At 52.7% G+C, this 12,255-nt stretch overlaps 3 protein-coding genes and 1 pseudogene across 5 annotated transcripts in view; 3 read left to right on the top strand and 1 right to left on the bottom strand.

Annotated features, from left to right (window-relative positions):
* LOC103603368 (semaphorin-4G) overlaps positions 1 to 252 on the top strand; it is a 13,254-nt gene extending 13,002 nt beyond the window's left edge. The window contains exon 18 of the mRNA XM_008587858.1: positions 1 to 252. This exon is cut by the window's left edge and continues 1 nt beyond it. Within this exon, the coding sequence (XP_008586080.1) occupies positions 1 to 228 (228 nt within the window). The 3' untranslated portion in view covers positions 229 to 252.
* Positions 237 to 1,702, top strand: LOC103603367 (annotated as a pseudogene).
* A 688-nt stretch (positions 1,703 to 2,390) lies between these two features.
* Positions 2,391 to 3,628, bottom strand: MRPL43 (mitochondrial ribosomal protein L43). The gene is made up of 3 exons (XM_008587857.1): positions 3,454 to 3,628; positions 3,230 to 3,336; positions 2,391 to 3,114 (listed from the first exon to the last, which is right to left on the bottom strand). Exons 1-3 carry the CDS (start codon positions 3,582 to 3,584, stop codon positions 2,873 to 2,875), a joined length of 480 nt encoding a protein of 159 aa, XP_008586079.1. The 5' UTR covers positions 3,585 to 3,628; the 3' UTR covers positions 2,391 to 2,872.
* Positions 3,629 to 3,676: 48 nt separating this feature from the next.
* LOC103603369 (chromosome unknown open reading frame, human C10orf2) lies at positions 3,677 to 9,483 on the top strand. 3 transcript variants are annotated; one of them, XR_551612.1, is made up of 6 exons: positions 3,677 to 5,612; positions 5,795 to 6,035; positions 6,285 to 6,392; positions 6,709 to 6,850; positions 8,058 to 8,759; positions 9,003 to 9,483. XR_551612.1 is itself a non-coding variant. In XM_008587860.1 (4 exons), exons 1-4 carry the CDS (start codon positions 4,370 to 4,372, stop codon positions 6,863 to 6,865), a joined length of 1,749 nt encoding a protein of 582 aa, XP_008586082.1. In that variant the 5' UTR covers positions 3,677 to 4,369. The 3 variants fall into 3 exon arrangements, 1 of the variants encoding a protein (XP_008586082.1); XR_551613.1 differs by lacking the exon at positions 6,285 to 6,392 and having other exon boundaries at positions 3,719 to 5,612; XM_008587860.1 differs by lacking the exons at positions 8,058 to 8,759; positions 9,003 to 9,483 and having other exon boundaries at positions 6,709 to 6,865.
* The last annotated feature ends 2,772 nt before the right edge of the window (positions 9,484 to 12,255 follow it).

Here is a 12,255-nt window from a genome sequence, read left to right on the forward strand (position 1 = left end):
GCCCCCCCGCCCCCCCCACCGCCACCGCCACCGGCTGAGCTGACCAATGGGCTGGTGGCACTGCCCAGCCGGCTGCGAAGGATGAATGGCAACAGCTACGTGCTCCTGAGGCAGAGCAACAATGGAGTGCCAGCAGGGCCCTGCTCCTTCACTGAGGAACTCAGCCGCATCCTGGAGAAGAGGAAGCACACGCAGCTTGTAGAGCAGCTAGATGAGAGCTCTGTCTGAGCCCAGCCTCCCAGGACAAATGCTCTTCTTCCAAGCCAGCCTGTCTGCCCCGTAGGGCTGCTGCCTCCCCAATACAGCCACCCTGCCTTCACACATCCCCACTCCCCATGCCCTTCTCCCAACTTTTTGATGTCCCTGTAGGGCTGGTCAGAGTCAGGCCCAGCCAAAGCCCCCTCCTCAGTCTCCACAGACCCACATGTGAGCAGCCCAGACCTGCTGGTGCTCCTCAGAGGTAGGTGTTCCTTTAGGACCAGGTGCTCTGTAGACCTAAACCCAGTTCCTATACCCTTAACCTAAATGCTTGGGAGGAGAGGACTCACTGCATCCTCCTGTCCCATTCTTCTGTCCAAACCCTTCCTCTTTCTCCTAGCAGGGCTCTGCAGGTCCAGATGGCCTCAATGTCACCACATTCTGCATGGCCCTGTGTAGATGGTTCTGAAGCCAGACAACTTTGCCAGCCATCTGAGCCCTGTGTACACTCAAATGAGCACATGGAAGAATGTTTATCAGCTGGGCTGCAGTGCCCCCGCCCCCATCTTATCCTGGTGCATTCTTGTGTTTCATCCCTTCTCCTGGACTTGGGGGTGCCTTCCTAATTGCCACATCCCTATCTAGTCCACTTCCCCAGACCCAGCTCCATGTGGTGACCTCTTTGGCAAGAGCTTGGGAACAGGGCAGCCCGGGGAGGTAAGGCTACATCATTCCCCTCTTCTCCTTCCTGTGCAGCCCTTGTGAGTCAGCCTCCCCTCTCCCTTTGGTCACTTTCAAGAGTAACAGAGCTCGAGGCATGTCCTTTCCCATGCACATGTGGTAACACACACCTGTATCACCTATGTGCTTACATTTCCACTCATATCACCTTCTGAGCCTCCCCTTGCTGCCTCAGACACGTTAGGTGTGGTTTGTGGACATTTCAGAGGGAGACTCCCCTCCCATTCAGCTGTCCTCATGGACCCTTCCCTAGGACAGGTGACCAACACTGCACTCAATGAGCCAGCCTCCCTTTTGGGGACCAAGCATTTGCTTCCCCTAGACCAGAACAGGGGAAGGGAGATCTGATGTCTCAACTGGCACATGAAGCCCGTTCTTGGAACTATGCAAAGGGCAGAAGCTGGGAGTTTGAATGCTTGGCTCCCACCCCTGTCCTACCTCACCGGGGCACTTTCAGGGTCCAGGGGCCTATCAAGTCTCTAGGCCCATAGGGACAATCAATCCTGAGTTCCCCGTTCCCCTTGGGTGAGGATGACTGTTATTTTTGTAGCTGAGAACGTGGAATCTCACAGGTTTTTACTGCCCTTCACCCAACCTCTCCAACCTCCACCCCACAATGAATGTATTTATTGTGAGAATGGCTACAATTCTTTAGGAATGCCCCCACTCACCAACCAGGTGGGCGGGACAGGCACATGACAGAGTGGGGAGTCTGGGCGCAGCTCCTCCCCCTGTAAGTTAATAAATACCCTCTTTCCCCACAGCTATGGTCTGTTTGGTCTACAATGGCTTTCCCCTGATAACCAGGGCACAGGTTCCAGAGCCTATGGAAAAAGTGCTGCAATGACTTCTGCATCCAGGGTTGGCTCTGCTCCCCATAAAACCATTGGCAGAGAAAACTGGGATCCTCAGCTTCCATCCTGGCTGTCCTGGGCAGGCACACAGGCCCTTTTACTAAAGCTCACACTATTCATTGATTATGGTGATGAGGACATGACAAGAAAATTACAACAGTTCAAGAATTCACACATGGATTTCTAGAATTTTACTTCCTCGTTCTCTTTTCCTCACCATCCTCCCTTTTTTTTTTAACTAAGCCTAGAATATACTTAAAGATACCTTCTAGAAGATACCCCTTATTTATCAGCCCTCCTGTTCTTCAAGCTTTCTAGCAACCCCAACCCCTGCCCCCAAAAGGAACACATGGATTCATTTCTGCACAAAGAGGGACAGGGTAGGGGGGTAGCAGAGGAGACTGCAGCTGAGACCAGGGAAAGCTTGTTACCAGGGACCTTTTCTGAGAATCACTTCCCCCAGGGGTCAGGCCTAGATTAATCGCATGGCCTTTGACATTAACCACCTTTAAGAGTTGTTTTATGTTCTGGTTTTAGAATAATGAAAAATAGGTCTTATACTTACAATATTCACATATTTTGAAGTAAGACTTCAAGTGTGACCTTGGTTAAATTTTATTAAGTTCAGTTTTCTAATCTATAAACAAACATTCACAGAGATATAGTGTCTAGCCCAATGCCAGGCCTGCAGCAGAGAACAGCTCTCACTAGTTCAATGGTTGTGCCAACAGGACATCAGGGATTCTTCAGAAGCCAGCTTGGAGACCCCTCACTGTGTTTTGAGATCACTATTATCAATTTGGACTTTAGAAAAGAGGGCACTATAAAACCCCTGAAGGCTCTCTCATCTCAAGTTTCAGGGATGCCAACCAGCTAAGAACTATGGGACTCACAAGGTCAGTGCCCCTAGCAGTGGGCACTGGAAAGAGGCAGCTCTTTTTTATCCCAAACAAAACCTTTGGCGTCTATTTCTCCGTTGGTGGGCTCCATTTGTCTGCCTGGGCTTGGAATCTCAAAGAGAACCACCTCTACTGCGGTAATGGTCCAACGCCTGGAGTTTAAGTTGGTGGGGCAACGCTTCATTGTGTTTGCATGTGGGCTGGGGCAGGATCCTGGACCTCTCGGGGGCGTAGCCCACAGAACGTTGTCGGTTTGTTGGTGAAGGGGTGCCACTGGCCCTGGATGCTAGGGCTGTCCGTGTGGAAGGGCTTGCGGATGCGGATTACGTCCAAGCCCGACTGGTCTGCCAGCTTCTGCACCAGTGTCGCTATCTCCTCGACCGACTTGCAGGGGATGCTCTCCTCGCGCACAGCTCCGTTAACTGGCAGAAAGGAGGTGGGAGTGAGTGGAAGCGGGCGGATCACATGTCAGACGAGACGGAGGCTAGCGGGCCGAGCCCCTGATCCCACCCTGCCGCCCTACCCGGCCCCACTCACGGTATTCGGCCACTACTCTGGGGACGTAGCACGGCCGCAAGTTCACGTATATTACGACCCCTGGGTTCCGTCGGGCGAAGTCGGTCACCTCCCGTTCCACGAACTCCCTGAGGGACCGGGGAAGGGTGATCACTGTGATCCCTGACCTTCGGCGACCTCTGCCGGGAGTCGTTACCACCCCCACCCTCACACCCGCCCCCGCCCGCGCACTTCCCCCAGCTCACCTGGCGCAGCGGGACGAGGGCGCGTCGCGGCTGAGGCTGAAGCTGAGACGCTGCAGTTGCTGCACGTAGCGACCCAGGCCGTTGTGGAGGACACTGGTCAAAAAGCGGCTCGGAGTCCCACGTGCCGTCATGGCTACAGCTTGGAGGCCTCGGAGCCTAGCAGGGAGGAGTGGGGCGGGATTAAGCCCTAGGCTTCCGGTTCCGGAGACATCCGCTCCCGGGAGAGTTTTGCTTCCGAGGTCAAGGCGAGTTCCGCGTGCGGATGGCTCAAGGGGCGGGCGAAGAGTAAGATGAACCTGGTGACCGGGAGCCAGGGTTAGGAGCCGCGGGGCTCCTAGTAGTAGAGCGGGAAGAAGTCACGGGGGAGGATAGAGAGGGCGGCATCCCTTTGGGCTCAGAGATTGGCACGAGTCGTGTAGTGGCGCTCTTAGCGAGTTGAGGGTCCCAGTGAGGGGAAGGAGCAGCAAAGAGGGGCTCTAGGTGGGGCCTAGAGCAGAGGGACTACAAAAAAGGATGCAGATGACTGTAGACACGAGGATGAGGACATCCCGTGGAGAGGAAGTAGAGGTGAGGAGATGATATAGGGAAGCTATATCGGTGTGGGGCTGTTTAGAGGGTTATAGAGGTGAGAATGGCGGAGAGAAACCCTAAGGGACTTGGCGGTAAGGGAGCCATTATTGAGATATACAGACGTGAAAGTGTCGTGTAGATGGGCATAGATGCGAAGTAGCGATATAGAAGGGCTGAAGAGGATTCAGGGATGTTTATGAGGGAAAAATCTGAGGAGGAAAAAATTCCACCTAGAGTGAACTCTGTAGAGTGCTGTATGGAGGATCCTTAGGTTCCGGCCTAGTGAAGGCACCCAAACCAGGCACGTAAGGCATTTCAGGTAGTGACTTCCCCCATTTGGCTAGGAATGTGGGTCCTCCTCCGAGGTGGATACCCCCTCCGGATCTTGCTGTCTCCGCGTGGGGAGTGGATGGGTCGGAGAGGCCTGCCCCGAAACTTGGTCCCGGGCCCTCCTCGCAGACGCTACAGGAAGGAGGCTCTCCCAGCCTTGGAGGCACCAGTTTTGCCTGTAACTGCAACTGAAATCCGCCAATATTTGCGGGCACATGGGATACCTTTCCAGGATGGCCACAGCTGCCTGCGGATACCGAGCCCCTTTGCAGGGTCCTCGCAGATCAAGGACCAGACTGGCGTTACCACTTCCTTCAGCCTCTTCATTGACAAGACCACAGGCCGCTTTCTCTGCATGACTAGCCTAGCAGAGGGGAGCTGGGAAGACTTCCAGGCCAGCGTGGAGGGACAAGGGGACGGGGCCAGAGCGGACTTCTTACTTAGTAAGGCCCCAGAACCTGAGGACAGTGAGGAGGTCCGGAGGATCTGGGACCGAGCGATACCTCTCTGGGAGCTGCCTGACCCCGAGGAGGTCCAACTGGCTCGTATGATGTTTGGCCTTACCAAGGTGACAGATGACACACTCAAGCGTTTCAGTGTGCGGTATCTACGGCCTGCTCGCAGCCTTGTCTTCCCTTGGTTCTCCCCTGGGGGCTTGGGATTACGAGGCCTGAAGCTACTAGGGGCTGAAGGCCAGGGGGATGGAGTGCATTACGAGGAGACCACCATTCCCCGGCCTGGTGCCTACCACAATCTGTTTGGTTTACCACTGATCAGTCGTCGAGACATCGAAGTTGTACTGACAAGTCGTGAGCTGGACAGCCTGGCCTTGAACCAGTCCACGGGGTTGCCCACCCTTACCCTACCCCGAGGAACGGCCTGCCTACCCCCTGCCTTACTCCCTTACCTTGAACAGTTCCGACGTATTGTGTTCTGGCTGGGGGATGACCTTCGGTCCTGGGAAGCTGCCAAATTGTTTGCCCGAAAATTGAACCCCAAGCGATGCTCCTTGGTGCGGCCTGGGGACAAGCAGCCCCGTCCCCTGGAGGCCCTGAACCAAGGCTTAAATCTTTCTCGTATTCTTCGTACTGCCCTGCCTGCCTGGCACAAGTCTATTGTGTCTTTTCGGCAGCTTCGGGAAGAGGTGCTAGGAGAATTGTCGAATGTGGAGCAGGTAGCTGGCATTCGCTGGAACCGTTTCCCAGACCTCAATCACCTCTTGAAGGGGCATCGGAAGGGCGAGCTGACGGTCTTCACAGGTAACCTTTGGAAAATCACTGCTTGGAGTAAAGGGGCAGAGGATCAGGTGACAAAAGCATGTGGGTTTGGGTCACTGAACATGTTGAAGGCTTTCTCTCCCAATTTTGAAGCCCTGACCTGTGTCTTGATTTCAAGGGTAGCACTTTCCTCCTCACCCAGATCTGCGTTCAACCCCCTACAGGGCCCACGGGCAGTGGAAAGACAACATTCATCAGTGAGTATGCCCTGGATTTGTGTACCCAAGGGGTGAACACACTATGGGGTAGCTTTGAGATCAGCAACGTGAGACTAGCCCGGGTCATGCTGACACAGTTTGCTGTGGGGCGGCTGGAAGAGCAACTGGAAAAATACGATGAGTGGGCCGACCGCTTTGAGGACCTGCCCCTCTATTTCATGACTTTCCATGGGCAGCAGAACATCAGGTGAGATCCCCAGACCCCAGCCACTTTGCTTTCCCAGACAGATCTCACCACTCAGGACCTTTGGTTCCTTTTCCAGCTCCAATGGGCATTTCTTCTAGGTCTCCTTAGGCTTGGGGTTTTCAAAGAATTGGAGGGCAGGAGAACTCATGGCCAACAGAGTTGTCAGGATTCTGCTAGCTGTTCTGCCTGGGGTGATCTGGAGACTGCTTGTAATTGACTTTTGAATTCATCGTCTCTTCCTCTTCCCAGGACTGTAATAGACACAATGCAACATGCAGTCTATGTCTATGACATTTGTCATGTGGTCATCGACAATCTACAGTTCATGATGGGTCATGAGCAGCTGTCCACAGACAGGTGACATTCTTTTTTTGTCTGGCTTGAACCTGCTTCAACACACATGTCCTCTCAGGCAGCTAGCCTCTCAGTACACACACTGAGCTCTCTTATTTTTCTGATACATGTGCAGGCACAAAACACCCCATATGTATTATATAGAGGTGTGGGGTGCAGCAGCAAGAAATATGGACAGAACCTAAGTGTGAGTCCTTGGGCAGAGCGAGGTAGAGTGGGGTTGTGGTTTGTGGGGAGATGTGAATAAATCAAGAGTATGTGTGTTCTTGTCCTTCTGTCTGTTTCCAATAACCTCTTTGCATTGTTGGGGTGGGGACAGGATTGCAGCTCAAGACTACATTGTTGGGGCCTTTCGGAAGTTTGCAACAGACAATAGCTGCCATGTGACACTGGTCATCCACCCCCGGAAGGAGGATGATGACAAGGAACTGCAGACAGCATCCATTTTTGGCTCAGCCAAAGTGAGTGGCCTTTAGAAGAGCTCAAACTTTGGAGAGCAGAGGGGGCAGGTATGACAAGGGACAGCCCTTATTCAGCCTTAAATCATCTTGACTGTCCATCTGGAAGAGGCAGAAGGCAGTGCCTCTAGGGCCATAACCTGAGAAATATACAAGTGTACTTCAAAAAGTTTGTGGGAAGGGCCGGCCTGTGGCTCACTCGGGAGAGTGCGGTGCTGATAACACCAAGGCCACGGGTTCGGATCCCATATAGGGATGGCCGGTTCGCTCACTGGCTGAGCGTGGTGCTGACAACACCAAGTCAAGGGTTAAGATCCCCTTACCGGTCATCTTTAAAAAAAAAAAAAAGTTTGTGGGAAAATGGAATTAAAGGTAATATGAATCTTTCCATGAACAACTTGAAGACCCTTCATATGTGCTAAGACACAAAGGCTGATAATAGTTGGTCCTTTGTCCTCCTTGCCCTCCGGAAGCTCACATCCTCTAGTGGGGGAAACAATGAGACAATGGTTGCGACTCAGTGTGATAAGAGCTGTGACAGGTGGCACAGGTATTTGTGGAGCAAAGAGAAAAGACATATGAGTCGGCCTGGGACATCTGGGGAGACTTACCAGAGGAGATGTCAGCAAAGGTTGAATTGAGGTTTGGCAGACAGCAGGTGTTAATCAAATAAGTGGAAAGACCTGGGTAGCAGGACCAGTCCGATCCTGGAGCTTCCAGTGGTATACTCTTAGTGCCTATTACATGCCAGGCCTGAGCTGGGCACAGGGAATTCAGGGCAGGGAGCACAAACTGTGTGCCACAATGGAACAGACATGGAGCTAGAAAAGGGAATAATGCAGAATTGGAGAAAAGGTGGTGCTTTCTTTATTTGAGGGGATCGAGAATGGTCTCTGATGAAGGATGACATTTGAGTGACACCTGAATGATGAGAAGAAGCTGGGTTTGAGTGGAGTAGCCAGCTGTGGAGAAGTATTACCAGCAGAGGGAATAGCACATACAAGGTCTGACACAGCAGCTAGCTTGTCAGGGAAATGAAAGACTTGAGTGGCCCCAGCATTGTGGTCAGGAGTTCAAAGAGCTTTGGTGATGGGGGTAGTACTTTTGCCTTTCCCCATTCTTCCCACTTCTCCCTGCACCCTCAGCCTTCCTTTCTGCTTCTCTCATGCCTTCTTACTCTTACTTTTCTCCTTGTGCACCCTGTCCCCAGGCAAGCCAAGAAGCAGACAACGTTCTGATTCTGCAGGACAGGAAGCTGGTAACTGGGCCAGGGAAACGGTATCTGCAGGTGTCCAAGAACCGTTTTGATGGAGATGTAGGTGTCTTCCCACTTGAGTTCAACAAGAGTTCCCTCACCTTCTCCACCCCACAAAAGAGCAAGGCCCGGCTCAAGAAGATCAAGGATGACAATGGGCTAGTAGCCAAAAAGCCCTCTTCTGGCAAAAAAGGGGCTATGCCCCAGAACTCTTGAGACTTGCTTGGACCAGGCCCCCAACCCCTACCAGCCAGACACCTCCAGGCCTTCAAGTTAAAGGCAGTGCAGAGCTGGTCACTGAAATGAGCCTGATGGGACAGGCTGGAACATACTCTTTATTTGCCCTCTGCTAGGGCTCCTCTGTCCTACCGTCCTGAGCTGTGGGCCCTTCTGGTCTGAGGAACCTCGCCTAGGGCAGTTTTCCATAGTTAGAAAATTCAATTTAGCAGATCTTTGAGAATTTACTGTGTGCCAGGCTTTGTTCAAGGTCTTGTATATACAGCACTGAAAAGACAGATAAGGTCTCTGCTTCCACAGAACCTGAATTCTGGTGGAAGAGACGAAACAGACAATGAACAAATAAACAGAACAGTTATGCAGTGAAAAATGCTATCAAGAAAATAATGCAATAGGGTGCTTACAGGCTAGTTTAGAAAAGTGATCTGAAGGGCCGGCCCGGTGGCGCACTGCATTAGTGCGCTGCTTGGGAGGCGCGGCGGCGCTCCCGCCGAGGGTTCGGATCCCACATACAGACCGGTTCCTGCTCACTGGCTGAGCGAGGTGCGGGAGCAACGCCGAGGGTTGCGATCCTGTTGCCGGTCCTGGTCTGGTACGGGGGCGACACTGAGGGTTGCGATCCGTTGCCGGACACGGAAAAAAGACAAAAAAAAAAAAAGAAAAGTGATCTGAAAAGGTATCTGAGCGGATGGTATGTATGCTGGCCTCAACAACTACAAGGAGTGAGCCATATGAACATCTGGAGAAGGGGGACCCAGACAGAGATCCCTGAGGTGGAAATGAGCAAGTCGAATTCAAGGCAGCGAGGTCAGGCCCCCTGATCCTGGAGGGGAATAGGGGACTTCTTGCCAAAACTCCACCCTATGCTTTTGGAGCCAAAGGGTGACATGGTGGATACCAAGCCCCTTTGCTCCCCACTTTGTAGAGCCTAGTATTAGAGAGGGGTCCTAGGTGCTCATCCTAGGGCCCAAATAGGTGAGAGCTACCTCCTGCTGGATTGCTTGGCCAGAGCTGTGGAAAGAGCCTAGAGTGCCTGCCTCCTGGCCACTGATCGCATTGTATGCTGCCTCAGACAGACAGCTAGATCTAGGACTTCTTGTAGAGGCTTTTCCAGTTTTGCTGAAAAAAATTTTTTTCCATTGCCTTTGTTTCTGTGCCTTCTCTTATTTGCCCACCAGGTGTCTCCCCAGTCTATAACTGGACTTTCCTCTCAAATTGGGAGTGGATGGGTCCCCTCCCCCGCTTCCAGCCCTTGAGCTGTGAGCTCCCATGGAAGCAGGGGCATTTAAGGGCCTTCAAACCCCTCCTTTCCCTTACATCTCTTGCCTTAGGGAAGACAGGATGGTGTGTCCTTATCCCTGACTTCCCTGAAGATTTCCATGTGATTCCTGGCAGAGGTGTGGGTCACTGGGTGACATGCCCAGGCCCTGCCTGACCAGCTGTCCCTCTGTGATGTGAGCCACTCACCTCTCGATGTGGTGGACTCAGACTCAGCGTATTCTTATCTCTTCCCCCATTTCCTCCTCCAGTACCCTCTCCATATTTCTCTTACATTAACGTGTGCCAGAATTCCTTAGGGTTTGTTAAAAAAAATCCCAATTCTGGAGGTTTGAGGTTGGATACAGAAATCCTCTTTATTTTTTTGGCAGCTGGCTAATATGGGGATCTGGACCCGTGACCTTGGTGTTACCAGCATTACACTCTCCCAAGTGAGCTAACCAGCCATCCCCCAGGAATCCTCATTAATAACAAGCCCAGTAGGAGGTTATAAAATAGGTGATCCAGAGACCCTATCAGAAATACTTCTAAATGATGACATTTTCTTATCTCATTTCCTGTGATAGCCGAAGGTCCCAGTTTCCCTTTGGATTTGCCTGAAAGAGTAGTATGAATGCAAAATGTCCTGAGGGGGCTGGGAAGAAGCCTTTTGTAAGGGGGGGGGGGGGTTTCCTGCTCACTGGAAGCAGGGCTGCCTTGACAAGGTCTTCCTGTCAACCTAAGGGGGGCCTCTGGGACCCTGTGGAAGGATCTGCGGTCTCTGATGTGTAGTATGTAAGAACTCTGGCCACAAATGTCTCCTTAAATTCTGGAGCAAAGCTGCTGTAAAGCTGTTCTCTGTGAGGAAAAACCTTGGGGTGGGGGTAACTCCTCCAGGGCCTCTCTTCTTGGGGGTCTCTCCCAGACTGGCTGGAGCCAGGCCTCCCTAATCCTGCAGTAATCATTCCCAGCCGTTGGCTGCTCTAGGCCTCATCCAGGATAACTCTGAATGTCAGCCATGCCTTCCAGATACACAACAGCAGATCAATCCCACCTATAAAGATGTAGGTTCCACATTCTGGTCTCCCTAGAATGCCTGGTGTGTTCTCAGGAAATCTTTTAGAGATTTCCATTAGGGGACCTTTGTTGGTTTTTTTTGTTTGTTTGTTTGTTTTAAAGATGACCGGTAAGGGGATCTTAACCCTTGACTTGGTGTTGTCAGCACCACACTCACCCAGTGAGCAAACCAGCCATCCCTATATGGGATCCGAACCCGTGGCCTTGGTGTTATCAGCACCGCACTCTCCCGAGTGAGCCACAGGCCGGTCCCCATAGGGGACCTTTGTGAAGGCTCTACGTGAACTGTGGGTAAAGGGATAGATACTTGCCTGTTTGTCTTGCCCAGCTCTCCTAGCAGACACCCGCACATAGCACAAACCAGAATGATGAGGGGAGGGGAAACTAATGCTCCCTGGCCCCACCCCCTACACAAAGACATTCCACTGGGTATCTGCCTCAAACTCCCCACATGGAGATCCAGCCCAAAATATGTTCAGGAGTCCCCAGAGCCTAGAAAGCAGTGGGTGATACCTAGGGCTGGTGTAAGGTTTCTGGGAGCCACTGTCCATGTATCCAGCCAAAGTGGCTGAAGGCTAGCTGGATAGCTCAGTTACAGCTCGGTGTTAACAACACCAAGGGTCAAGGGTTCAGATCCCAGAACAGGCCAGCCACCAAAAAAAAAAAAAATGACTTGAGTCAAATTACCTGGGGTAGGGCCATAGGACCAGTAATCTGCCTGTGCCCAACTGGAATGTTAAGAATCTCTCTCAGAGCTCTAGAAGGGTCTCACCAAGCAGGTCTTGTTGAATCTGCAGCCCTGTCCTCAGGTTGACAGTGTATGTCACACGTGGCTGTGAGAAGGGAACTTCAGCCCTCCAGCAGCTTCCTTTCTACTGTGAATGAGCTTGAAGAGACTAAATCCTCACCCAAGTACTCAAGCTGCAGATATTGCCCAGATATCTGCAGACCTGTGCTGCCTTGAGTGCCACAAGAAGGAGGGAGCTCTTGGTGCCTCCCTGCAATACAGGCGAACTTCCTGTTTGTGCCTGTGGGTGGGTCTTAATGAGTCTAAAGGAAGCCTAGCTATGCCCTGTGGGGGGCCAGAACTGGCAGGCCTGCTCACCTAGGCAGACACCTATTCCAGGGAAAGGGGCGGTGCTGGTTCTGCTTGGGCAGCCCCAAGGCCAGGTGTGCATATAGTGGGGTGGGGGTGGGGAAGTTGTTTTGGTGAAACCCGAGCCTTTGTCAGCTTCCCAGGGGTTTTCCCGTGTTTGGGGAGTGGGCTGAGAGTGGGTCGGGTTGGGCTCCCCACGGAGCAGGGAAGGGTAGCAGAATCAAGCCCGATAGCCAGCTTAGAGCTGCCAGGTAGCTTAGATCTCGATCACATGCTGCTCGCCCCTTTCCACAGGTCGAAAGACAAATCCAGTTAACTGTGAAGTCAGAGGCCAGAGGAGCAGCCTCGGGCCACCGTGGAGGCTACTGCTGGTCCGGGTACTGGGTCAGCTGTTGAGGGGGTGCTAGACAGACCACTCCCCTCCCCGGGTGGGGGGCGCGGCCTCAGCTGTCCCGCCCAGCTCCACCAGGTCCGGCCAGGCGGGGG

This window comes from Galeopterus variegatus, unplaced genomic scaffold (genome assembly GCF_000696425.1).
Source record: "Galeopterus variegatus unplaced genomic scaffold, G_variegatus-3.0.2 Scaffold4574, whole genome shotgun sequence".
In the NCBI taxonomy this organism is placed as follows: domain Eukaryota; kingdom Metazoa; phylum Chordata; class Mammalia; order Dermoptera; family Cynocephalidae; genus Galeopterus; species Galeopterus variegatus.

Bases quoted from the DNA above. Each gene is read 5' to 3' on its own strand.
- LOC103603369 (XM_008587860.1), top strand. From the start codon at position 4,370: ATGTGGGTCCTCCTCCGAGGTGGATACCCCCTCCGGATCTTGCTGTCT. The intron at 6,036-6,284 runs GTGAGATCCCCA...TCCTCTTCCCAG, and splicing joins CATGGGCAGCAGAACATCAG to GACTGTAATAGACACAATGC. The intron at 6,393-6,708 runs GTGACATTCTTT...GGGTGGGGACAG, and splicing joins GAGCAGCTGTCCACAGACAG to GATTGCAGCTCAAGACTACA.
- MRPL43 (XM_008587857.1), bottom strand. From the start codon at position 3,584: ATGACGGCACGTGGGACTCCGAGCCGCTTTTTGACCAGTGTCCTCCAC. The intron at 3,337-3,453 runs GTGAGCTGGGGG...CCGGTCCCTCAG, and splicing joins CCCTCGTCCCGCTGCGCCAG to GGAGTTCGTGGAACGGGAGG. The intron at 3,115-3,229 runs GTGAGTGGGGCC...CCTTTCTGCCAG, and splicing joins CAGAGTAGTGGCCGAATACC to TTAACGGAGCTGTGCGCGAG.